Genomic DNA, 27,720 nt, shown 5'->3' on the forward strand with positions numbered 1-27,720 from the left:
GCGAAGGAGCCGCAGCCGCGCCGGGGCCGAGGGCGATCTCCGCGCGTCGGCCGAGGACGGGGCGGCCGTTCCCCGGCGGCAGAGCCGCTGTTGGGCGTCGGCCTCTTCCGCCGCTGCCCCCGGCTGGGCTCGGCCCCGCCCCGAGCGGCGGCGGCGGCTCCTTGAGCGCGGCGCGGTCCGTGCCGGCGGCGAGGGCATGGCCGTGTTCTGGGCGCTGCCCGCGCCCCTCAGCCCGGCGCAGCTGAAGCGCCTGGAGCAGCACCGCTACAGCGCGGCCGGGCGCTCGCTGCTGGAGCCGTGGCTGCAGCCCTACTGGGGCTGGCTGGTGGAGCAGGTCCCGCGGGGGCTGGCGCCCAACGCCATCACCATGGGCGGCCTCCTGCTGAACTGCCTGACGGTGCTGCCGCTCATCGCCTGCTGCCCCAGCGCCACCGAGCAGGTACCGCCCGACACGGCCCGGCCCCGCCGCTGCCCGCTGACGGTGCCCGGGGCCGTGCCCTGGCCCTTGGGGCTCCGCCGCAGCCGCAGGCGTGGCCCGTCCCTTGGCAGGAGCGCTGAGGCAGCGCTGCGGGCTCGTCCTGAGCGATGGGGGAGTGGTGACGCGCGGCTCACCCTCTGAGGCAGCAGGGGTCAAGCTGGAGACGGGTGCTAAGGCTGGAATGCCAAAATGCTGTAGGGATCACGCCCTCACAGGGCGAGGGGCAGCGGGCCCCGGGGCCGTGGTGTGGAGGGCACGGCCGGGCTCACCTGCGGCGTGCCACACCCGCCGCCCTCAGCCCTCAGCCCGTCCCGCATTCCCTGTGCGGGCCTCCGGCTGCCAAGGGAATGCCACCCTCCGCAAGAGTGTGGCTGTCACACGGGCCGTGGCCCTAGGAAAAGCAGCTGGTCGCGATAGAGTGTGCCGGAGGTGGCCAGGAGCAGGGCAGGCTGCGCCACAAGACGTGGCTGATGCCACTTCGGAGCTGCGGCCGGGCTGGACAGCAGCTGTGTTAGCTGACAGTAGCTCAAATTTTTACTCTCCTTGTGTGGGAAACATTTAATTGCTCTCTCAATTCAGGAGCTCTGTCAGAGCGTCCCAGCCCGCTGCATGTTTCCCATTGCAGAGTCTCTCTGGGAGTTAGGGTAGGAAATGGCACGGGGCAATTGCTTTGTGCGGGTCAAACACCTTGAAAGGTGGCCGTTGTTTTTCTTGTGTTCTGATGGGCGGGAATTCTAGCAGCAGAGGCTGGCAGTTGGTTGGGACTTTTTTAATACCACAGCTTTACTCTGATGAGTGTTCTTGTCAGAAGAACATTTCTTTTCGTCTAGTTGCTTTGTGTTTGCAGAGGTATTTGTGGCAGACATATCAGGAAACTGATCCAGATTGAAATTAACTTCGCTTTGCTCTCACCCTAATAACTCCCCAGGTAGAAGCACTCAGGTGTTGCAGGCAGTAGAAAGGAAGACAGAGACGATAGTGAATGGTTGGAAGCTACAGATGGTCTTCTAGTCACACTTTCAGAATTAAAATGCCCGTAAACTGCTACCGTTAGCTTAGTTTTGTGATGAAGATATCAGCGGTGCCAGCTATGTGTCTGAATGCCCATTGTTGCTTTTCCTCTTTGCCATTCGAAACTAAAAGCGGAAAAGTAAATTTTACTGAAGTTATTGTTCCCTTGAGGACTCTTGTATACAAAAAGAAAAAAGTTGTGTTGCAGACATACAGGGAATTATTCCTTCCAGGGAAACTTAGTTTGGGTTTGAGGAACTTTTCTGTTTGAACTGCCTTTATTTATTTATTTAAAAAAGAAAAAAATTTTGGAAGCTGGATTTGGTAAGAACCTATAGTTTGGACTATACTTTCATGTTCAGATATCAGTATATCGTTTATAAATATGCAGTGTTGGAACCATCCTTATCCTGTCGTTTTGTTTGTTGCCTCTGCTCTTTGAGAATAGCCCTGATTTTCTCTTGCTGCATCACTTAGAAGCATCATTCTCTCTCCTGCTCGTTTAATGACTCAGCTTGTCTTCTGCCTCAGCTGAGGTCATATTTCTGGATGGCGTTTTGAAGACGCTAAAACTGCTGCAACACTAACAGGTGCTGCATGCGCTGCTGTAATACCCACTTTGTAGTTTTGACTGGGCCGCTTGGGCTGGGAAGGATTAGGTGGAGCTGAAAAAAAAAAGTTGTGTTAAAGATGGTTGAAGTCGCAGACTGAGCTAATACCATACTGGATTTCAACAGCACCTCTTTCCATCATGAACATGTCTTGATCACCTGATGGACCAACAAGAACTTGTTATAGTCTCATAGGTAGGAGCACTGAATAGAAGAATAAAATTACAAGCAGGTTTGGGGTTTGCTGTGGGGGGGTTTTTTGAGTTCATTTTTTGTAGTTGTTTTTTATTCCCAAACCAGTTTTAAGTGGATCATTTTGGTTAAGCCTTTACTGAAAATACAGAAGTCCTGATGTTTGTACAAACCACCCAAACCAAGTAGTTGAAATCCCTGGAGAGCAGCTGCTAACAAATGCTTAGAAAGGAGCTCTTTCTCCAGTAGACCAGTCTTCCAGCTGCCAGAAGACTGTGGTTTAGCGGTTTCTTTGCAAGGGATTCTGTTTGGATTACTTGCTAAAGAGCAACTGACAGATCTGTTTCCCCACAGACGCTTTCCGCCTCATGACTTTGGCTTTTGAATTAGTTGTTTTGAACCTCATTGTACTTTCAGTTTCCATTTTGTCCTATTGCAGTGATTTCCACTACTTCAAACTGCTTATTCCCAACCCCAGTGCAATTAATGTCTCAAACCGTAAAATGCTCTCTTGTTCTCCTAACATGGAGCTATTATTTCGCTATACACTATCCTTTTGATCTTCATCAGTATCAGTAGCCACTAAAAGCCAGTTTGTTACTGACTAGCCCAGTAGGTTTTGGAATTATAAAATATTGTCTGCTTCAGTAGTGTTTCCTTGCCTAGCAGGAACACGGTTTGTACCGCTGTCTCCTGTAAGTGCATGTTTTGACACAAGCTTTCTTATTTACAGCTAAGCCATTAGCAGATTGCACCCCTCAGGCAAAAATTTGTAACCATAATTCACGTGTGCATTTTTATTGAGTGTTTGTCCAGTTTCCTAATCTCTGTAATTTAGGACAGCAATCTATAAAAACAGTACACAGGTGTGGTGGTGGAGATGACACCACCTGCACATTTCATGCTCTATGGAGCACTGAAATACTGTTTTCATTGTGACTGCAGTCTGGTTCTGTTTCTATTTTTTTCCTTTTTTTCCTTTTTTTTTTTTTTACACTCATTAGGAAGTATTTAGGAATTAAAACTCTTGCCTGACATCAAGTAAGAACAGTGTGTATCTGGTGTATTAGAGTGCAAAAGGAGCACTTTTTAGGTGAGGATTTTGGTTTTATCCCCACCATGGGACAGTGAATTGTTTTGCTCTACTGTCAGCAGACTTCTCTGAAGCAGCTAGTCAATTCATAAGGCTTTGCAGGGGAATCTTGCACATCCTTCCCCTTTCTGGGGAAAACCAAGGAAGAAAACTGACTAAACATAATTGTATTTTTTAAAGAGAGGAGGGAAACTTTGATCTTCTGCTTTCATGGTTCCTCATGGTGGGGTCTAGCTTTGGTAATCCTTCAAGATCAGCCACAGGTCTCTCTAAAATCACAGAATAGCTGGGTGGAAGAGACCTTTTTTAAAGGGCATTCTTCCAGCCTCTCTGCCATCAGCAGTGACATCTTCAGCTAGGCTGGATTGCTCAGAGTCCTGTCCAGTTTGACCTTGAATGTTTCCAGGGATGGGGCATGCATCACCTCTCTAGGCAACCTGTGCCAGTGTTTCATGACACTCATCATAAAGAAAAATCTTCCTTATGTTTAGTCTAAACCTGCCTTCTTTTTTAAAGTCATAGAATTGTGGAATGGTTTGAGAAGCTAGAATTCTAGACAGAAGTGAACGCAAACTGTAATTATTACATGGTATCGAATTATAACTATTTGAAAATTAATCTCAGAGCTCTTACAGCATGATCTAAGCAAAGAACTGGGAACAGAGGAAGACAGAAAGAGAAAAACATGAATTAATGATTTGATTTTGGGGCAGTAATAGGAAAAGGGGCCCAAGGGTTCTCCTTGAGAGAGAGCTAAGGGAAGGAGGAGAGGCTTGTGGCGACTAGCTCTGTTGGATTGTTCAAGAAGTGGTGTAGTGAGTTTATAAAAGGTGTCATACCGTGCTGAAATGTGCTGTTTAGAAAGCCATGTATCTAGGAAGACCAAAAAGCAGGGAAGGGTCTAGGTGACTTCACCTGGCTCTACTATCACCTGTTTGGAGGGAGAGGAGCACTGGTGAGATGCTGTCTCTGCCTTTCCCTCTCTCTTTTAAAAAAACTTAACAAGAGCAAACCCAAACAAACAACCAAACCACTTTCAAAATGGAAGAGGCCTGCCAGAGAGCAAAATGAGGGGAAGATATTGACAGGCATGATATTATGTAAACAGCAGAAGCACTGCTGAACTTGGTGGGAGAGAGAGTAGAGAAGTAGAAAAGAAATTGAACTGGAGCAGCTGCTATGAACAGGGCATGTGTAGGGCAGGGGAAGAGCATGAAGGAAAAAGCATTACCTGACTTGGAAAAGAAATGGGAAGCTTGGAGTGGGAAATTCAGCCAAAACCCACAAGTGGGGGGGAACAGGTCAGTTGTGAAGAGAAGAGGTTATTTTGCATGAAGTAAGAAGGTACTGGAATCCTGACACAGAAGGATGGGAGCTCTTTTAGACAGGGCTTGTTGGAGAGACGAGGATGCTAAAGGAATGCAGAGAGTCCTTGATATGTATGAAATGCACTTGGACTATGGTATGATTATTTTATTTTTATTTTTATTTTTTTTCATCCCTGCTGTCGTTCAGGTTTGAACAGCCCCTTCCCTCATCTTGCTATTAGTACAATTGCAACAGTGCTTTGTGCTGAACAGAAACATGGGAACTGATCCATGTTTAGGGGGTGGAGGAGGGGGAAGTCCAGTCAAAATGTCCTCTATTCTGGATGTGATCCAGTGATAAACTAGGGCAACACTATTAGGTGTGGATTGAGGAAGCGAGATTATGGCTAAACGTGATGAGTAATTAAGGAACTGAATCTTTAAATACTGCAAAACCTTCGCCTGTTGATCTCTCTGGACTTGAGAGCTGTGTCTGAAACAAGTTCTCCGAGGTTTCCCTGACACATGGAGTGTTTTGCAGCTGTCCATACTGTTTTATGGGGTGGAATCATAGGAGCAGAAGAATGCTTACTGTTCAACCCCCCATTTTTTCCTGAAAGAAATGCATGTCACACACACCTGTCAAACACTGCATGTACATGGCTTTATTTTGACATACATTAGTCAGTAAATGACCGATTCCACTGTATGGAGTCTGTGTGTGACAGGATTCTGGGGTTGTAGTGTCTTCAGATACAACTGCTTCAATTCAGCTTTGAACTGAAGCAGAGAGGCATCCCCCTCTCCCTCCCTGCCTCCTCTCCCTCAGGCTTCTGTTTTCTTCTAGTTCCATGAGAAAGCACCTAGGTCTGGCCAAATAATTCATTTGCTTGAGCAGGATGTAACTTTGGGCAGAGATAATAAACACCTAATCAGTGAAAAGCTGATGATTACTGGGAGCCTCCTGACCTTTCTGCTCAGCCGCCAACATTCTCAGATACTCCCAGTTCTCTTAATTTGAAAACTACTTGGGTCCAGTGTGGGAAGCCATCAGGGGACATCCCTGAATGGACAGCCAGGCATGTGAGAAGGCAAAGGAGACAGCAGCAGGAGCTGTATTGGGAGGGTGGATAGCAGAGAAAATCCATGGTTATTAGGAGCCTTTGGTGATTTGGAAAACTGTGTTTTACCGATTAAAACAGAGCATTCATTTAATCTGCTAAATGACAGTTAATCACAAGTGAGTTTTGGTTCTTACCACTTTGAGTTGGAGTTGAACTGGCAGCCTAGGGATGAAATGCTCTATATAATGTTCCTAAGCACTCTGACCTACGCTGTTCTTACTAGGATCCTTTTCATTTCTCTTGAACTGTGAAGGATACTGATACATCTGCTACAGGTGTTAATGGATACAGATGATCCTTACTGGGGAGCAGATGGAAATGCTCACCCTTTGTCCAGATCAGCAAGGGGCAGACAGAGTGCTTTAGTTCTGGAATCTGGAGGGACTGTTGCTTTGATTTGTCCCAGTAGGTGCTAATGCAAACAGACTTGGATCAGCCTGAATGACCATACCTGTACCATAACGTGCAACTGAAATAAAGCTACTGCTCTGTCAGAAAGACCTAATAGGAGAAGTCTGAGTTAAAGCTGATGTATTTGTTTGGTTTTGCATATTTTACACTTGCTTTGTGAGAAGCTAAATCTTAAGCTATCTTTTCATCATTAATAGAAGTATGTCACTGTAAGGACACCTCACAAAACACTGCAGATGACTTTAGTGGAAGTTCACAGAAATATTGCTGATAAAATTGGCAGCGTCTTTCTAATACTCTTTTAAAAGTCATCAGGGAAACTGCTGATTTCTCATGGCCTTTCTACTGATAGGTCTGGAGCTACAGTGTTTGAGATTCTCTGTTATTCTCCGTGTAACAGTTGTTCTGAATGCCAGTGCATATACTGTTGTAACTTTAGTTATAAACTTTATTCTAGTTCTAAAGTTATTAACTTTAGAAATAAAATTTTCTCAGCTTCAGCTAATTGTCTTTTATGTCCTGAAGTACCTGAGCAATGACTGACAGCCCTCTGTTTATGAAGGGTGGAGAGCAAATAGAGGTAGCTGCAGTCCCCCTGCACAACGTGAGACCAAGTGAGCTTGTACCATGAGAGACCCTTGAGTTCTGTGTGCCTCCTTGGGGCTTTTGGTGATCCTCACTCCTGGGGTCGCCACAGGCAGCTCCTGTCTCCGCAGGCTCTGTCTTTCCCCTTCATTGGAAGAGTGAAACTTTTTCAAAAGGTGGCTAAAAATTCCCTCTCTGGTTTAACCCCATCTCCCAAGACAAGATTCCTTTGTGTAACTAGGCTAAAAGGGAGAAGAAACCTAAGAAACTTGACTAATTCCATCAGTAAGCATCAGACATGTATTGCTGTCATCCCTTGACCTGGATTTCTGTGGCGTGATCTTTGCAGGAGTTATTAAATACCAGTATATTAAATGTCTGTTGGAATATCTCCTCATCCTCTTTCACCTGCTTAAGGCTTCCTACGTGATCTGTGGTAACAATTTTTCTTGGTTTCCTTGGAAAGGGAGGAGACAGCCTTGCTAGTTTTGAAGAATGTTTTAAGTTTTCTAGATTTTCATTTGCATACAAATGCAGAGCTTGCACCTAAAGCAAGTGTCTGATTCTTTGACTGTCTTTTCCTGCAAAGCTGGGTGAAGCTGCCAACCATTGGACTTTGATAACAGTGTATCAGCCAGCCTGAAATACACAAGGAATTCTTAAATAACAGCAAAAATGCTATTCAGAACTGGACTTCCCTTAAGGATGTTGCTGCTTTGTGTGTTTTGTGACCAGTCTAACCGGAGGCATAACTTTTTTCTTAGCTCAAGACAATGAGTGTAATGATGATGAGACATCAGAATGTCTGGAGGAGCAGCTGCACCTTATCTGCCTTCTTACTGCTGCCTTTGAACAGGTGGCTGTCATTTTCCCTTCTTCCCCAGCAGTGACACTGGGTTTAGTTGAGTGTGCACAAATCTCAGCACACTGAGATCTGATCTGTTGTCTAATCTTCTTAATAGCCTTTACTGGTCTTAGAAAATGCATGGACACATATTAGTCAATTTGTGCTGCAGGAGAGGAGTTGCAGAGGTGTAGCTGCACCTCAGCTGTCCCTGAGCAGGGAGTGGGAATGGATTCATGTGACTGCCTGTGGCTGTTCGCTTGTTTAACCTGCAAGCTGCATGTCCAGCTTTTTTACCTGACTTTGTTTTCATGAACACATGGACATGTTTTCTGAATGCTAAGGGTACCTCTGGAAACTACATGAGGCAAAAATGTTGCCCATGCTTTGTTCCAAAGGTATTTTAAATAAATTTAAACAAAACCTAATTCCTAGTCAAAGCCAGACTGACTTTGTATATGAAAATAATGCTTTTGAAAGGAATGACTGCGGAACAGTTCCTTTTAACCTAAGAGTGGTGTTAATGTGACAGCTTGGTTTGACACTGATGATGTATCTTAAAGTAGATGGTTTCTCCTTCATGAATAGTGAATTACTTAATTTTTTTGAGCCATGTCCAAAGTGCCAAGGTAGTCAATTTTTGTGTGTTGCAAAAAATATCTTTCCCTAAAAGCTGAAGTCTTTATTAAATAAAAAAACTCAGTGGGTTTTTATATTTATATGTTGTAAATATGAACAAATCATCTAAGTGTCTGTCACACAACCTGCCAAAAGCTTTTGCCACTACTTACTTTTTTAAAGATTATTTTTATTTTTATAACATTTTTCAGCACAAAGAATGCAAATAATTACAGAAATACTGTGGGTTTAAGGTAGAAAAAAAAGTCAGTTGATGCAGAAGAGGGCCTAAAGTTTTGGGTTTGTTTTTGTTTGAATAAGTAGAAGGACCACTGGTGTATCTAGAGTAGTTCATTATAGTTACTACAATCTGTGTAGAAATTAGTGGAAGGTGTTTGGTTTGTCCATTAATTAAGTAGCAAATAGCACAATATAGCACACTTTTGTGGTGAACATTATTTTACCTTTAATGAAACAGATTACCACCTAAGAAATTGGGAACTACCTGGTGATCTTTTATGTGAATCTCTTTCAGGCACCTTTTTGGGCATACATCCTGGGTGCACTAGGACTTTTTATCTACCAGTCTCTGGATGCCATTGATGGGAAGCAAGCCAGAAGAACAAACAGTAGTTCTCCTCTCGGAGAACTCTTTGATCATGGTTGCGACTCTATTTCCACAGGTAGCTTTAAGCCACTGTCGCTCATCCTAGTTTATAAGTTACCTGTTTCCAAGAGGAGCTGATTAATCATAGATTTGTTGAAGCTGTAAAGGACTTCTGGAGATCATTTAGTCAAAATCCCTGCTAGAAACAGGGTCTTTTAGGATAACTTCACCATCTCCTGACCTTTGCATCCCTGGCCAGTAACAGGGGGGTATTTTAGAAGTTCCTTTGTCAGATGTTGGGCAAGATGTATTCTGCACTTGCTTAAGTAGTCCATCTACTCCACTTCAGGAGTAATGCGCCAAAATATCAGTTTGGTGATAGGGTATCCAGCCTGGCATTCAGGAGAAGGGTAATTTATATTCCTTAGAAGAAGTAGTTTTTTAAAAAAAGTTGTGAGTCCTCAGAAAGTAAGCCCTGCTCAGTTTCACTTTCCATAGCTGAGTATAACTGAGCTCAGTTTTACTTTCCATAACAATCGCATTGGTGCCAGTACCTGTAGCTCTGTAAAACTCAAGGCTGAAACAGTTGCTCTGGGAATTGGTACATTCTTTATGTCTCACTTCCCAGAGGAGTGCAGCTGCCACTCTCCCCGAGCTTGGCCTTTCAGCTGAAGTCATCAGTATTGGGAACACACAAGATGACAAGGCCAGGAGGAGGGAGAAAGCCACTGTAGGCTAGAGTGTCTTGGCAGAAAAGGAGTGCTGTGTTTTGGTCTCTCCTGCCAGGACTGCCCCTGAAGGTCAGCTACTCAGTAAAGTAACAGTCATCGCATTATTTTATTAGAGTGATGCAAATTGCCCTATGTTTTTAATTTCTCTTAACTTCAAGCAAAGAGGGTATATGACTAACATGTTCATTTCTGCTTTTCAGTATTTGTTGTCCTTGGATCCTGCATAGCAATCCGACTAGGAACAAATCCTGACTGGTTGTTTTTCTGTTGTTTTGTGGGACTGTTCATGTTCTATTCTGCTCACTGGCAGACATACGTATCAGGCATACTAAGGTTTGGAAAGTAAGTAGGTATCTTTAGAAATACATGTGGCTTAATGTCTGAGACTGCTACCTCTTTGATTTCAGTTTCTTCTTGGTTTAATCCCTGCTTTCTTTCTCTCACCTTCTTTCTCATCTCCCTTCCAATCTAGCAGACTTGTGTTTTGTCTGACAAGAATTTGAAACTCTGCATAATAACGAGGGCTTGCTCTTTTAGCAGCTGATTTTAGCTCTATATGCTTTGTTTGCATGCAATCAGCTCTTTTGTCTGCAGATTTGTTGTCAGAACCCATTCGAGCACCGTGCAGGTTCAGGCCTTGCAGGTTCAGGCCGGAGAGGTCTTGTTTACATTGCAGACAAGTGCCCTGTGTAGGAGTAGGGACAGAGCAAGCATCTGGGTAATCCCTTTGTAAGCTCCCAGCCACAGAACAGTTTCAGCCTCAGGGGACTCTAAACCACATGCATTTTAGAGAAATTCCCCTGCTAATGGCTTTCCTTTTCATAGACGTCTTCAGTCTTTGGAAGGAACTCTCTTGCACCCATTGCATCCACAAGGAGTTCCACAGATCTATGGCAGTGCTTGAAGAATTACCCCACGTTTATGTGAGGGCCTTTTTTTAATCTGGCTCATACTGGCTTTGATGTCCTTTAGATTTTATGTCAGGTCAGTTCTAGAGACTGCTGTGATGCTGTTCATGACTTGATAGAAATTTTATCTGTTTCACTGCAGCATAAGAGAAGTCATGACATTCATGTAGAAGACAATAATTTCAGTTTAACTGCTAACAGTGTGGGGATTGCTGCATCCTTCTATAGCTGTGGTAGTGCCTGGCCATAGCCTTTTGCTGATTTTAAGCAACGAGCTTTACTTTAGTATAATTACTTCTGAAAAGATGAAAAGGTCTGAGACTTCTGTGGCAGCAGAACTGAAAGTAAGTGATACATGAAGGCTGCTCTTCTGCTAATCCCAGTCACCTTCTAAATCCCCTGTTCATAGTCCTACTTAGCTCTGCCCTGCAAGAAGTGCTTTAGCAGACACACAGGCTGGTGATCCCTGCACACTGCATCAAATGCAGCTGTCTCTGTGATATTGATAAGAACTCTTTTTGATTTGCTGGTAATGCATTTTACCACATAAACTGTAATTCTTCTGCCTGCCTGCACATCCTATTGCTTTTAAAGGACATCTTGTGCTGTAAGCAAAAATAGGTGCTTTACAGCGATGGCTGAAATAGGATACTTTCTGTCCATGACAGTAGGCTGCTCTGAAGGGAGGTGGATGAGGCCATGAGCTCTGGCATTTTGCAGACATGACTGCTTTCCTGTACCTTTTATTCGAGAAGGCACTGAGACTCCTTTACCACATAAAGATTTTGCTAAAAACCTGGTGACTTCTACTTTAATGTAATGATAGTGCATAGTAGAAACAACTCAGGATGGTCTGGTGTTCCATGGATACTATTTAAACAGACACAACTTTTCCACAAGATAACTTATTTCTGCCCAGTCACAGGTCACAGTTTTTTTTCAAGGCTCCCAGTTTTGTTTCTCTTAAACATAGATGTGTGAAGAAGCCATTACTATAGTGCTCCAAATATGATGGTACATAATAAGATGGATGGAAGTTTTCACTTCATGCTATTTTTCAATTAGCAGCACTCAATTTTAGAAATAAATCACAGATGAGAGATTGCTAGGGCTGATGGCCAGGAAGGATCAGAGAGCTAAATAATGTGACATTGTCAGGTTGTGGAATACTGTGCAGTGTCTGAGTAAGCTCTGTTGCCAACAACACTTTTGAGCTGCTGGAAAATTAAGTATTAAACTTTGGCACAACTTCAACTTTGAGCCTCCTCCCACCACCAGCAACAACAAAGGCAACGCAGATTAGAAATCCTGGTATTAATAGTACAGAGTGCAACCTCTGAACACTTGTACGTGGCTGCTTTTGCATAAGGTAACCAGCAAGTTCAGCAATGGCTGGGTGGATGTAACACTTCATCCCTGGCACAGAAGGAGAGCCTACTCCCACCCTACTGTTCCATGACACTCTGTCATTGGACCTCAAGCCACTTCATGACATGGGCAGAAGTGAAAAAAACCTACACTGGACTGGCAAGCTGGACTGGTTCACCTTACAGTCCAGTGAGCACTACAGCAAATAAAACTGAGGGAATACAACACCTTAGGAAGAAGAGGGCCTATTCTCGTGGCTTTAAGAGGTGATCAACACCTCAGCTTATCATCTAACCAGTTTAAACTCTGGACCCTCTAAGAATCACAAAACGGATGAAATTTAGCGTATTTTATCATCATCTTTCTGATGAAAGAAGAGAATTTTAACTGAGATTATCAAGTTCAGATAATTTTTTTTCTATTACCCAAGAGGTGATTGCTATCTCCTTTTAAAAATCCACTGTTTCCTGTGCAGACAGGTCATGTGGTAAGTAAGTAGCAATATGCTACCTTAAAACAGCACATTTATTCCAACTGCTAAAAGAAAACTTAAACCTTGATTATCACTGTTTGCTGGTAACTTTAGTATGAAGATAAGGCACCTGTATCAAAACTTTTGGTACCATAGAAAGTACCTTTGACAGGCACTTTTTCTTGGTCATTATTTTAATTATTTATGTTAAAGGTTAAAAGATGCTGATTTATTTTTTATTGAGTCTTAGCTTCATGTGAAGTTTCATCAATTAAATACAACTATAAAGAGTTGTCTATCTTGTCTGAGAACAAAAGAAGGTGAAATATGGAGTCTGGACTTCATAGGGCATAGAAGGCCACCTTTTCTAAAATAATGGAGGAAAGCAAGATAGCAATTATATGTCTTCAGAAATACAGCAAATGCTTACTTTATCCACTGACTCAGTCCTCCCTTGCTTTGCAGGCCATTTCTGTCAAGTTTTCATGATATGAGGCTTAAAGAAATCCCTTCTTTCCCAGCCTGCTCGTTATAGTACCTGCTTTTATATGCTGTGCTTTTAATGGAAATGTTTGATTGCGTTGACTATGAGCTTACCTTAAACCTTTATTTGTTACTTACACATTGACAAGTCTAAATTCATACAGAATTATCAGATAGTTAATAATGTATTCATTTAAGAGTCCCCCTTGTAAAATTATATGTAGTTTGCTTCTGAAAAGGAGTATAGCTTTAATTTTAAATCCTAGCCAGAGATGTGTGCACCATATAAAGTTTCTTAGTCAAGGTAAGTAATATTCTCTATATATTTATATAATTTGAACTACAGTTACTGGGGTTTTATTCCCCCCTCCCTCCACACACACTTTACACTTAGAGAAGTCCTTGAACTAAATCTCTTTTTCTTGCCCTTCACAGAATTGATGTCACTGAAGTTCAGATCGCCATAACAATGCTGCTCTTGATATCTGCCTATGGAGGAGCAGCAATATGGGACTATAAGGTGAGTGTGTTAAGTGCTCAGAGTTCCTGTTGGGTATGCTTGTTAAGGGTCCACAGTTCCTCTGGTATTTGAAGCTGCTCTGTGCAAGTTCCATCAACACCTACCAGTTGTGTAATGTTGTTTTAGCTAATTGTGCAAGTGTAGGTTATTTTAATGTCATAGTTTATTTAGATCTATTGGTGTGACTCTCTGTGCACAGATTTATAGCCACATAGAGGAAAAAAGACCCCATCTGCCACATATAAACTTCTGATCTGGAACTAGTACTCCACACATACTTAAGCTTTAGCAAATAGTTTTTCTTATGGTTTTACATATTTTGTGTATTTTATTATAAGGCATACATTTCAGTTAAACAATTCATTTTAAAATTTAAGGATTAAATGCTTCAATCTAATGAAAGTATGGGATGAAGCCAGGGGCTTTTGGTTAAATCATCCATATTTATGTTGATGCAGATGTATTGATTTTTAAAATTATGTCACAGCCTTGTAAATGTAAATATTTATATTTAAAACATTGCTTTCTGTCCCAAAACTTTTCCATATCTCTGGCTTTTGTTCAGATCTTTAATGATGCACTTTAGTGGACAGTATCAAAAGATCTTCAACCTTTCTAGGGCCTTTACTCAGAAATTTATAGTTCTGATTGGCTGTAGTTTGAAGAGATGAGACTTACTTTTTCCATACTATTGATAACCCCTAGAAATTAACCTAAATATAAGCCACCAAGAAATGAAAACTAGTTCAAAACTTTACTCAGCAATTAAGAAATGTTTAATTAAACTTTCCTTTTCCAAGCTTTTTTTTCTGTTTTCAAAAATCTTAGTTTTATGTTGGAAAACAAAGTAGGTGCATTAAACTTAAATTATGATTTTTTTTCTCACTATTAGAATCTTTTGTAGTTATGCTGTACCGCAGAAAACTATATATTCAAAAATATAGTTATGCTGTATCTCAAAAAACTATATATTCAAAAAATGTAGTAAATTGTTTCTATTTATTACTTCTTCTTTTTTAATCCTCTGCTGCCTTTGGAAGTTTCCTTGAAACTGCAATTGATTCCAAAAGGTAACTGTTTAATTAAAATTTTTATCTGGAGACTATTTTCGCAATAGTCTTGTAATATGCAAAGATACAGCATACAAATAACATTCCAAAACACACAGCAGGCAGATGGTGTTTGTGTTTCCTGTGGATCAGTGTTGTTTTATCCAGTGGAATAGAAGGAACTATCCCTCTCCCTGTTCCTATATCATGGTGATTGATAGCAGTAGTTTGTCATGGTTTTGCTTATTTGGTGAAAATATTTGAAGAACGCATTAAGGAGGAGCAGAGTAAGATTTAGCTGAATTTCAAGAACAGAACTTAAGTACTCAGTAGTGGAGTTTAAGCATTACAAAAGATACTTGTTTTCTTAGTAAGGAAACAAATTTTAAACACTGTTGTCCTGAAGGAAAAGTGACATAAAACATTTCTTTAATAGGTAAGAGCGGCTGCTTTAATCACTTCTTTAGAAAGGTGTTGTGTGCTTAACTTTTATTATCTTTCACTTCTTTCGTTGTGGTTTTTCTTTTTTTGTTTTGGTTTCTTATGTGTTCTGCTAAGGTCCCTTTGTTGGGCTTAGAACTGAAGTTCTTTGCAGTTATTGGCATCCTGTGTGGAACAGCACTTTCTTTTTTCAATTACTTCCGTGTCATCTTTGGTGGAGGTGTTGGAAAGAATGGATCTACAATAGCAGTAAGTTGTTCTAAAAATCCAAATGGGGTTTGAATCATTTATGCCCATAATTTATTGTGTTTCAGATGATCCATAAGGGTTTTATTTGTTTAAGCATTTAAGCAGACAGGCATGTGAGTGTTAGATGGCTAAAGCAAAGTCCATTATTTACCTTCTCTGCCTGCTACTGGATTTCTGTCATGGGAAGCAGCAGTGAATTTTCTTAAAAAATTGACTAGTGGTCACTGCAAAGGGTACTAAGAGCAGTGGTGTAATGCTAGTAGATTTTGACAAGTTTTGACAACTCTGGTTTTGTTTAATGTTTGCAATATATATAAAAATTGGACTTAACCATGTGGCTGAAGTTTATGACAAATTTTCCACCTCTTTATATCCTAGGGAACAAGTGTTCTTTCACCAGGCCTGCACATTGGACTGCTTATCACGCTGGCCATTACAATTTATAAAAAGTCTACAACTCAGCTGTTTGAAAAACATTCTTGCCTGTATGTCTTGACATTTGGGCTTGTGAATGCAAAAATCTCACAGAAGTTGGTGGTAAGTCAGTCCTAAACCTCTTAAAACTGAACTGGTTCTTGGCTTTACACTTACTGGATTGGGGGACAGTTTTTCTATTTTGCTTTGCTACTGTATTACCAGATTCATTGTGATTAAAACAGTGAACTAGACTCAGGGTTCCACAGAGAGATTATATGTGACATTGATACAAACACGTATTTGCTCTTGAATGGACTGGTTAGGACTTTCAGTTTTGTTTTACTTACTCCTAGAAATGCACTTAGTGCATTTAGTAATCATTTATGATAAGCATTTAACATCCCAATTAGGATGTTAAACGTTATTAACATCCTAACTGGGGTCTCTTTGGCTTTACTAACAGTGTTGTGACTTTTCATTTAATTATCTGAAATAAGAATTTACCGTGATCATTAAAATGAAGAGAGAAACTTTTCTGTCTCTAATTGTGCCTTTGCCTTTTTTGTACATAAAACACTCCTCAATGGATTAAAAAAAGTTGCCTTACTACATATTTGCTAACATCAGTAATCCAGCCAGGTGCCTTTTTTTCCTCCAAGGATGGAGAAAATGTTTCTGAAACACGAGCACACTAGAAAATAGGTTTTCTACCGATTTTCTTACTAAACAGTGAGAACAAGTATTGCCACCTAAGAAAAGGTCTGCTTCCTAGTTAACTTTCTGCTAGGGAAAGCCAAAATGTTCAAGTTATACTTGAAAACAACATTTCAAGTGACTAGTGTTTGTTTTCAGTAATACACTTGCATAGTCTTAGCGGTTTGAACACAGTGCAGGAAGACCAGAGAGTGGGACCCTCTGCAGATTGCTGAAATGCACAGGTAGAGATGGAACTTGCAAGAGGACAGTGCTGGGCAAGGATGTGATGCCTCTTTGCTGATAGCTACACCAATCTTGCTCGGATGCACTTTTAAATTTATTTTTTTTTAAACATAGGTGGCTCACATGACAAAAAGTGAAATTTGTCTTCAGGACTCTGCATTTATTGGGCCCGGACTTCTGTTTTTGGACCAGTACTTCAACAGTTTCATTGATGAATATATTGTTCTGTGGATAGCACTGGTAAGTGTTTTATACTTTTTGTTTGGACTCTGCTTTAAGGAATGGATAGAGAATTGTCCTTGTCATTCTGCTCTGCCAGTTCTGACTTGCTCAGATAGATGTCTGCTGTCACTGCAGAGGTAGTGCCATGTAAATATATTTTTGGGAGCTGACTGGCTTGCTTTCCTTGGATCAGAGATGTGAAAATAAATTTATAAATCTCTCCTGAAATTATGTGGGTTTTCTTAAAGTCCTTCTGAACTGCAGCTGAGCTTTTATTTATCAGATCTTGTGTTTAGTGCTGTTGGGGTTTTGTGATGGTTTTCTTTTTAATTCTAAACTAGACCACTCTGCAGCTGTATGCTACATTTGTCACTTGCATAAATTCTGATTAAAGTATAGCATATTTATAGTAGGGACAATTAAAAATATGTATTTTTAACCTGTTCTGTTCTGTTTTTTTGAAGTTCATATCCTTGTTTGATATGCTGAGATATGCCAGTGGTGTGTGCCTTCAGATTGCTGCTCATCTTCATATACATGTCTTCAGAATTTCATCTCATCAAGCTCCTGAGCAGGTTCAAAACCATAATGACTGATTAAATAGGTCAAGAGAAGAAGCAGTTAGGGGAACAAAGAACAAAGCAGCCTGGTTTTTGGGAAGACAGATTAAGCTTTAGAAGAAACAGTTTCATGAGCAAGTTCACTATGTTTCAGACATTACCAGATGTTAGAATTAGTAGATACAATATTGTGCAGATGCTATTGTACTTTTGAACTAGTACGTATTTCCGTGTGTTTCAGACCACAAATACTAGACTTTAAAATGTTGCTATTTCCTGTTGGGTAGCTTTAATTCTGTACTTCTCTTCTGGTGAATGTAGATGCAAACCAAGGTGCTACCAACCAGAATTTGAAGAGGAATTTCATGTTTCCCTAACCCAATTGTCTAATCTTGTTGCATTAGTTTTCAAAGTTTTGTTGGAACTGCTCCGAAGTGGTTGTCAGATATACCAATGATTTCAATTCTGCATTACTAAGACAGGTAAAATGAGGCAGCCATGAGGTAAAAATCACTCAGTCTCTCTTCTGGTACTTCTAAGGAATAAGCTGTTAGATCAGCTGATAAAGGAGGTATAGCTCAGAAAATTTTTCTTCTACTTCAAAGTACCATTATGAGTGCCTTTAGAATTCATGCATTCTCTAGTATCTATGTCCATAACCTACTCGTACCACATAAAACTTTAGCTTGTACTTTCTTTCAAGGCCAGTTTCTGGCTTTGTGGTCATAGTCAGGTTAGTCTCGTTGCACTTCATCCTTGTCTAGACTACGGGTCCTGTCTAAGGACAGGACTCTTAACTTTAAGGCACCCTAACTTGTATCTGTAAGCCTATGCAAGTGAAGGACAAAGTTCATTGATAAACTTCAATGCCTGTGGCTCCATTACTGCAGCCCACCTGCAGTTTCCTCTGTGGTTTTGCTATCACTGTGTTCATTTACCTTACAATTGATCCTATTATCTCATAGCTACCATTGTACTTTATCCAAACAAGAGCGCAAAACTGAACCATAATGTAAAACTCTCCAAAACAGGAACTCAGGCCCAGTATCAGCCTTACTCTTCCTTTATGAACTGGGCACCATAATATGTCCAAGAGGACTGTTAAAACAATGAATGCCATGGTTTATTTTAAAAATACTATCACTGCAGCTTCCTACCTGCTTATTAATTCAAAAATACTTCCTGAGGCACTCAAGGAACTTTCAAGATGGTGTATTGTCAGTTGGTCTGGAGGGACTAAAATACCATTAACCACCTTCCTTCATAAGAATATAATGATCCTTTTAAGAGATAACTCTAACAGTTACTGCCAAAGTGATTAATATCAATTCAGAATGAATCTTACTACTCCTGTTTGAGGCTGGAAATGACACAGCATCTGCACATGAATTTAGCCTGAACCATTTTACTTTGGCTCAATACTGTAAGCAAATTAACCTCCTGATGAAAAGACACAGGCAACATCTTTAGAGTGAAATGACTGAGTTCTCTACAGTGGTCAAAATTGTGTCCTGGCATAGTAGGTATAAGTAGTTTTGAGGATATGATTTAAGTATGTGGATAACAGGAAACTAATGCAGAAATCACTCAGAAAACCAGAACCATGACTCAATACTAACAAATAAAACCAGAGCCAGGAGATAATGCTAACAAAGAACCTATTGAAGATCTGAACCAGAACCTGTCACCTATTTCACAGCCTCCTGCAAATGTCCTCAGAGCGCCAAGACTCAGTAATTACAAACCAACATAGTTACTAGTTACCCAGGAGAGGCCCATATTGCCTCATGCATCAGTGTGACTTCATGTTTGCTCCTGTCCTGAATCCTAGCAGAGGCAGATCAAGGAGTTCCATACTCATTACAACCAAGTAGCTGAAGTTACTGCAAGTTAGCCATTACTAAGCTGGCTTCCAGACCTGTAGAAGCATCATCAAATGACTTGACTCTGACCTAAAAAATGCTAGTAGGCTAAGCAGAAAAATATGGTTTTGAAATACATCGTTGTGAAAACATCACATTTTGTGTGTGTGAATAGTTTTTGTTTTATCTGCTGTTGTATTAAAGCATTAAATATGTTGGCAACTACCTAGTTTTTAAAAGTAGATATTCAGGTGTAATGGTTTTCTATAAAAACAAACTGCATGCACACTAAGCCACTTTTGTTTATACTTATTTACTGTAACAAGATAGATGAAAGATAAGTGCTTTACCCTTAAAACTCAGGCCTCCCTAAATTGCTAGTCATTTGGAATTGCAAAAAGTAATACTCCATCTCAAAGGCTTGTAACAGCCTGCACTAAATCAATCAGGTATGATTTCTTCTAGCAGCGGTTCTACAAAAAGTAGATCCCCAAATACATAATGTTTAATTATCGTTACTTGGGCTGATACATTAAGCTCATCATTTAACTAAAAAAAAAAAAAAAAAAACATTTTCTGGACAAATCATAGCAGTTTATAAATCTCTTACTAATACAAAGATAATACAATGTCTAGATTAACAAAAAACTTAACGAAATGTACTTTAATTTACCATAATACACATCATTAAACAATTCTATCTGAGCTATGTCATACCTGTGAATTTTTATAACAGCTAATATAGCAGCAGACTGAATGTGGAAACTGAAAATCTGCAGCTTATTAGAAATGCTTCTATTTGCACAACGTACCTAAAGGCCTCAAGTTAGGTAAAATCTGGGTAATGCATGTTTTATTCATTCTTCCCCTTGTTACAGTTTTGTATAAGAAAAAGTGAAACAATTTAAACAGTCCAATGCTATTGGGAGTGGATATGAAATTTTTAAAAATCAGCTGAACAGACAGTGAATGGTTTGGGGTCCATACTTCCCCCCAGTAATAAAAGTTTACTAAGATACGTTCTTACAACATTAACAGGCAAGACTAGAACAATCCAGGCAAGAGTTTAATAGGAACCTTGAAAGATTTAAATCTCAACATCCTTCTAATGTCTGTACTTGTATCATGCTACTTAGGTACGAGTTGCTCCTCCACTGAGCCATCAGAATAACATGGACTGAAGAGACTTGCGAACAGTTGCCATCTCCTGCTGTTGCTGTCACAAGAAAAGGAGAAAATACTGAACAAATGCTGTATCAATATGGTTCCTTTGAATTAAATGAATGTCAAATGACTTTTAATTGGATGTTCTATTTTTGCATTTAACTAACTTCATAGGTCTGATACTTACAGTGTCCATCATAATCTTCTTCTGCAACATCGCCATTTCCTTGCGAAGTTCATTTTGGGCACCAGCCAGAAGATTTTCATTGCTCTTCTCCAGCTCTTCCATGCTCTGAAGTTAAGGATAACGTTAATTCTGAACTCCTCAATGTCAAGGTGTTCATTTAAAACAACCAAACAAACCAATCATTATTCATACTACAGTTTAATTTTTACAGTGATCACAGATAATTGATGAGTTTGTCACAAACGTGGTAGAGGAATCATACAGTACTTCATTCTCCAGTCTACATTCCTATTAAACAATACGTGTCCTGAGAGGAAAATAGAATCCTCCAGTTGGCCTCTGTGAGGTCTCAGCTACTTAATTCTGCATATCAATTAAGATAAAAGCTCTACAAGAGGAGATGGAAGAGACATCTGTCAGGAATTCTAGGGGTTCAACATTATGACAGCCTTGTGGGACTTGAAGTGGAAGTATAAACCCCACTATGTTTCTTTGCACACTTCTCCCCAAATAAGCCAAATAAAACTCCCTGGTTGTCTTCCTTTTTTTACATACAATTACACCTTAACTCTGTGTATGTGTCTAGTTGCATTTTCATTAATTTGTATTTATTTAAGCTTATTTGAGGCTTGACTTTTACCTTTTGATCTTTTTTGAGGACAAAAATCAAAATAATCCTTGACCTTTTGTTCAGTTTTTCTCTTTGATGAAAACATTTTTGACATTTTGGAATGGCTATTATTTATTAATGCTTCTGTAATATACTCAGTAAATTCTGACTATTTTAAACTAAGAGTTGCTCCATTTCAGATTATTTTTATCCACTACCACTCTTGAAAAAACCCAAACCAAACACCAAGCTTATCATAACTGAAATTTCAAAACCAGCTAGGAGATGACTTGAACTGAAATTAAGGTTTGTCAGAAGCTGACAGACTTGAATCTGCCCCATGTACTGGGGGCCATGCAGCTGGTGAAGCCACGCCTGGAGTGCCAGGTCCAGTTCAGACTCCTGAGTACAAGGGAGACATGGACATACAGGATAGAGCCCAGCAAAGGGTCATGAAGATGATTTAGGCACAGAAGATTTTCCCTTGTGAGGAAAGCCTTTAACTAAAAAAGTAAAATTTTTGTGTGGTTGTACTCAAAATAGGTTTTTTTTGCTTGCTGTCTAGTATGTTAGTTACTCTGTTAAAGTAATACCAAATAACTTAAAACAGTGAATAAATACAGCCTTCTTAAGTGATGTGATAAGGATCTTACTTTCCAAGAAAAAGATTTACCTTTACGAATTGCTCATAGAGTTGCTTAATGGTTTTCAGTCTCTGACTTTGAACTATTCTTGCCTGTTGAAAAACTTTTTGTTGCTGACGAAACATATTCTGAAGCAGAAGCAAAAGAAAAATATAATTGCATCAGTTGTTAACCAGAGTGCTTGGACAGCACACCAATGCCATTTTTCAGACTCAGAAATTCTGCCTTCATTGGAAATCTGTGCCTTGTAACGTGGACCTCTGCCTGGAGAAGTTACTCCGGCCCTTATTAACAAAAGACTGAAGACTGGATTAAGCCCCAAGTCACTTCCTGAGGTCTCTTGCAACCTGAATTAACCCTGTAAAATCCCATGAGGATTGCTATGCCCCATAACTTCTTTCGGTATCCCAGAGGAATGTGTTCCCTAGGGAGAAGCAAAACTTGCAAATGTGTTGGAAGGAGAAACACAGCAACAACACATGATTACATTCCATTGTACAGCTCCTATCCTCTTTCAGTGATCAAATTCTCTAACATTTATTATATACAGGCATATTTTAAGCAATATATGCTAAAAGACAACTAGTTTCCTTTATTCCTTTGTTCCCTGAACCCAAAGACTATGGATGGACAGAAACAGCACACATCTTTCTTCTCCTTAAATGGTCTATGCTTTTCTCAATCTGTTTGCTGGCCGAGGGCATCACTTAACAGTGTTTATAAACTTGCAATAAAGTTTATAAACTTTATGCATCTCTCTTCCCAAACTTAAACAATCACATGTTTAAACTACAGAAAGTGTTTTTACATTTCTTGAGTATTGAAACAACAGTATTCCCTCCTTGTGGAAAATACAGTGCAAGTCCCACCATGCTGGAAACTCACTGCTAGTTTTTCTTCCTGCTCCTCTGCCTTTTGCACATCTACCTCCCATTGCTGAAACACAGTCAGGAACTGCTGGGAGAACTCATGATTGAGCTTCTGCCTATAAATAGACACTATCTGTAAGTATGACAAATGCTACAGGGAATTACAAGGAAAGATAAGGTTCAACATACACATGGAATTGAATAAAAGCTGGCATAGATAAAGAAATAGGTGATTTTGACATTGGACCCCATTTAAATACTTTATGTTTTGAAAAACTGAACACACCACTCTGAGTGGATGTGGAATATATCTACAAAGACAGGACTCCCGTAAAATACTGGTTAAAAAGAAATTGAAACAACTCTTCTTCCTACCAGTGTCAGGTTTTCTGAGATTTACCATGTTCTAATCCAATTACAGATGCTTGCTTTAACACAAGGGGTTTATAATGCAAAACTGATAAGCTCATTTCTTAAAATTCTGTTCATACAAGTTTCAAATACAAATAAATGTAGAACAACACCAAGACACTTAAAAGTATTGGTGACTTAAAGCAAAATGAAAAAGGAGACAGCTAAAAACTATCTCTGGACTCAGATGTAGTAATTAAATATCCCTTAAGAGGTGAGAGGAATGTTAAGAAAGGTGAAAATTATTTACTTTCTTAACCAGAATGGAATTAAAGTTTTACTGAACATTTTTTAAGTAAAAACAGAAAATGTCAAAGCGGGGAAAAAAAACCCCACATTGTTTTAAAATACATAAATAACACCAAAGGTCACTTTCCACAAAAATAAAGGTAAGACCCCCCCCTTTAATGCACCTTGCCCTCAGAGTTCCAAATCTTACATTTGTCTGTTCAAAAAAGAATGTACAAACCCAATACTGTCAGATCAACTAAGTGGACACAACAGGAGGCAGCAGAGGCCCTGAGCAGATATTTAACATTAGATACAGTACTTGCTATTGCAAGGTGACAGACCAACTATCCATCCTGTGACCCAGAAGGGAACCTAGTTCCACAGGCTTGAAAACCAAGGGGAAAGGTTACCTTTGCTCCTGCTGCGTTTTCCAAACCTGTTCAATCTTCTGGTTACTGGTTTTGAGTGAGGCTTTTGTATACATTTCTAATCGTTTCCTCTTAGCTAAGAGAGCCTTGTTAATGTCAGCTGAAAGTCAAAGAATATTTAGAAATTAGGCATACTGGGTACATTGTGCCACGTATTAGAAAGGCAGTTACACTTTGGAGAAGCAAATGAGGTGTGTTCTAGCGACAAGAAGCTCGAGTGATTTGAACTGACGTGAATGTCCCTCAGGTGGCACTGGTGTGAACACTGCTTCCTTACATGCCCCTCACACGCCCTAACCATCACCTCTTTCAGAGTCATATGCAAATTTCTTCAATTTCAGAAATAAATTAAGGTTAGTTTGTGGTTACTATCCCCGTGAACATACTGAATAAATGAGTAACTATTTTTACACTTCAGAGAGACAGTACTTTTTGAGTATTAAAAGAAGTTACTGTGTTTGTTTCACTTCAATTTACACTTGGAGATTTATTAAGTCACAGCTTAAGATTAATACAGTAATTTCTTTTCCTTCTTGCTGCAGATTTCAGAGTCAAACCTCTCTAATTTGCTGAGGCATCTGCCTCTGCTGATGCCAAACCCATTTTTTTTGTGCAGACAGCATCCTCTCTCTATTCCATTCATTTTCCCTCCTTCCATCCTTCCTTCCCTTTTTTGAGTCTTAAATTACCAATCATAACTTTTTAGCATTGAAATCCTCCTCTTATCTGAGCTGCCAGATCTCTAATAGCACTCTAATATGTAATACAAAATGTGTGATTTTGTGACAGCCAGAAGGCCTAATATGTGGATTAAGGAGTTACTTATGCTCCTCTTTCACCTTAAATTTGACAGGCAAGTAATGATTCTGTACAGTCATTACTTACTCTGTTATTATATACAATGAAAGTATTACTCAGCTATTGAGTGTGTAATGCTGACATTAAGATGGTTTCCCTTCCTTCCATGGCTTTTTGATGTTTGCTTACTCTGTGAAGGTACATTCTTTACAAGTTAAAAGTCTTTTTTCTCTCATCAGTCACTATCTATAATTCAGCTGGTAATTTAACTAGGTAAAGCCACTTGAGGATCTGGTTATGACTACACTAAATCCTAAGTGACACACACAAATCTCTCTTCACTGGATGACTGGCATTACTCACTCTTGTAACCTGGCTGTTCTAGAAACTCACATTCCTTCTGATGCTGAAATGCTCTTACCTGCTGGTTCACTGTTCTCCAGATTTCTGGAAGTGCTAAGTACACACTGCTCTCTCATTCTATATCACAACTAAACTCTACTTCCAAAATAGCTTCTCTAGAATTAGAACTATTTATTCCCCTTTGCTGTTTATATTAACATTTACATTCCCCTTATTTCTCATTTAAGTCCTGCCATCTCCAGTATCCTTTGTCAGTGTAACAAAAAGTTAAATGAGACCAAAAGCAAACAGCTGTTGTCCCTCTTCTCTACAATACATTTACTACATCTTAAATTTCTTCTTAAAATTAGAATTGATTATACAAAGCACTCCTTCCCTTTTCCTTCCTAATTATCTACACTTACAAGCTGTGACTCATTAATATGCAGTTATTCCTTCCTCTTCTTTCCCTTTGCTCTCCTTAGCCGTAACTTCTTTTTTTTTTCCCTGAAAACTGGCTTTATACAGAAATGCTGAAAAATCTTACAAAAACTGGTCATTTTATGTAGGTCTTGAAAGTTATTTTATGGTAAGTAACTACTTTCAACTCCGCAACTTTTTTTTTATTAAAATATAATAAAATCTTACCTCCAAATCTTTCCAACATATTCTGTACTTCACCCCTACAAAAGAGTGTTTCAAATTTTTATTTGCCCATTTTCTGACTTTAGAGTAAGACCTGTTGAATATACTTAAAATTTAATTTTATGCACTTGCCTATTACTTTTAAGCAGTGACAGAACTGCCACTGCCATAAGATAATTATATTCCTTTTCTCCTTCTGTGAAAGGGTTTTTTTTTCAGACTAATTTGTTCTTTAAAAAAAAAAAGCTAGAATGTATTAGCTTACTCCCCAATACAGAGGCACTATTAGGCATTTAAAGGGTGTTGAGTGAGGGCAGTGAATAAATGAAATTAATCACTCCCTATAACAAAGAAAACAAAAAGGGTATTTGGAATACCAAATGAAAACAAGCCCATCAGCATGACTGGCACAGTAAAAATATCCAAGGCAAATAATATCAGGGTTGTTCTTACAGCATCTTTAAGATGATGACACCAGCGTGTAAGGCAGTGTTACAACACAGTAAAACCAGTATTTTCAACTTAACAGATGTAATCTGCTTGAAAACTATTTCAGCTTGTGCTTTTTAATTACATTTACTCTGCCCATGAATATTATTTTTTTTAAGATTTATCTGTAAAAAGAATTTATTTTTCATGCAGTTTTAGGATCATTTATAGTATTAGTCATATCTTCAAGCAACTAAAATGAGAAAAAAAATGGAGTTTAATGAAACTATCAACAATCTAGAAAAAACAAAAATCTTTTAAAAGAAACAAAAATTTGTAAGAACACACAAATTTACCCAATTTTTCTGCATGCTAAAAAAGTATCTATAGAGAAGCTGAAGAATTGTAGTATAAAAATTGCAGTATTTTAAAATGCTACATTTTTCTTTGTTTTACCTACAACTACTATATTATCTATTACCCAAACAAAGCAAAAATAAACATAGTGAATAACTGAAGTTGGTACCTATTTAAGACCTGCTTATTTTGGAAAAAGCCCCCAAGCATGTAGCCTTACCCAACATCATCTGCAACATGAGTAGTCACCAGAGGTCGTTTCTTTCCATGCTTGTCCATTACTGGTGTGTCACCTTAATAAGAGGGTTTTTAGAAATATTTACAAAAGTACATTTAAAAAGTGTAATTACTTTTCTGTAATGTCATTTCCCTGGCCATGTCCTTTGAGTCTGGAGTTGACAGATGGTGGTGAATTATTCTGCAAGGCCAGACTGGGGCTGGCACTGCTTTGAGTTCTCTGCCCTGGTGCCAAACAGTTTTACTTTCTGTCCACTACCAACTGTCCATTGCTTCCACCTCACAATATACTAACCATCAGAAAGCTAAAAATAACATAAAAACTATAAAGTCCAATCTAAATTTCACTGTAAAATAGGTACTGTAATTCTGGACCTTTAAAAAGCAAAACTACAAATAGATATTTAGATTATTTTGGAAAATGCCAATCAAAATTACACAGTAGGAGCCTGGGGTGGTCTCAGGGATTATGAACCATGCTTGGCTCAAGCCCTGGTTGACTCAGAAGTTCTTCCCTTCTATTCATCATCACAAACATGATAAAAATTCACATTTTACAAATGTGCTAAAAAAGTCAAATAAGCACCTTCCCTTATATCTTCCTCTGATCCACTCAGTTCTTTTCTTTCCTCCTCAAAGTCATAAGCTGGTATGGTCTGATCTTCCTGTGCTGGTTTACCAGCCTTTCCTCCATGCTTTCTTCCTGATGGTGCCATGGTGAGGTCTTTTCCTGCTGAAACAGTATATTGGATCTGTGACATAACTTCCCCCACAATAAATTTAAAACTTAAGTATGTTTTCATGCTTACATGGACCTATTATGGGCCTTCAACACTTTGCACCTGTAAAGATACACAAGCAGTCAAACTGGTTTAATTTTGAGGTATTTGACAGCATTACCCATCAGTGATGCTTTTAAGAACATGATAACAAAATGCTGGGGCTATTAGGAACATTCTTGATTCTGCTGAAAAAAAAAATATAAGAAAATGGATAATTTAAGACATCTACCAGCTTAGCTTCCATAAGGTTTATTACATATTTTGTCATATCCAGTACTGCATTCCCCAAAAGCTATACCAGTATTCTACTGTCCAAAACAGAGAAATGATAAACCATAGAGAACGATGTGATTCTACAAGCCATCCCACACTGTAAAGACAAATATACATAAGCTTATGGCATTTTTTAAAGTCCTGGGCAACTTCCAGGTTCTGATTTATCCTTCTTTATTGCTATTACACCTCTGCATGTAAGTAATGCCAT

The 27,720-nt window shown here is 39.5% G+C and overlaps 2 protein-coding genes across 2 annotated transcripts; one reads left to right on the forward strand and one right to left on the reverse strand.

The window, feature by feature from the left end:
* The first annotated feature begins 147 nt into the window (after positions 1 to 147).
* Positions 148 to 20,403, forward strand: CHPT1 (choline phosphotransferase 1). Its single transcript, XM_066319933.1, has 9 exons — positions 148 to 439; positions 8,810 to 8,957; positions 9,813 to 9,954; positions 13,279 to 13,363; positions 14,971 to 15,102; positions 15,481 to 15,639; positions 16,573 to 16,698; positions 17,145 to 17,255; positions 20,239 to 20,403. Exons 1-9 carry the CDS (start codon positions 197 to 199, stop codon positions 20,281 to 20,283), a joined length of 1,191 nt encoding a protein of 396 aa, XP_066176030.1. The 5' UTR covers positions 148 to 196; the 3' UTR covers positions 20,284 to 20,403.
* SYCP3 (synaptonemal complex protein 3) lies at positions 20,071 to 27,720 on the reverse strand. The gene is made up of 8 exons (XM_066319932.1): positions 27,041 to 27,720; positions 26,438 to 26,510; positions 25,435 to 25,469; positions 23,629 to 23,746; positions 22,593 to 22,692; positions 21,737 to 21,835; positions 20,454 to 20,558; positions 20,071 to 20,318 (listed from the first exon to the last, which is right to left on the reverse strand). The coding sequence occupies exons 1-8, from the start codon at positions 27,255 to 27,257 to the stop codon at positions 20,265 to 20,267; spliced, it is 801 nt and encodes a 266-aa protein (XP_066176029.1). The 5' UTR covers positions 27,258 to 27,720; the 3' UTR covers positions 20,071 to 20,264.

The sequence above is a fragment of the Sylvia atricapilla genome, chromosome 5 (assembly GCF_009819655.1).
Source record: "Sylvia atricapilla isolate bSylAtr1 chromosome 5, bSylAtr1.pri, whole genome shotgun sequence".
Lineage (NCBI taxonomy): Eukaryota > Metazoa > Chordata > Aves > Passeriformes > Sylviidae > Sylvia > Sylvia atricapilla.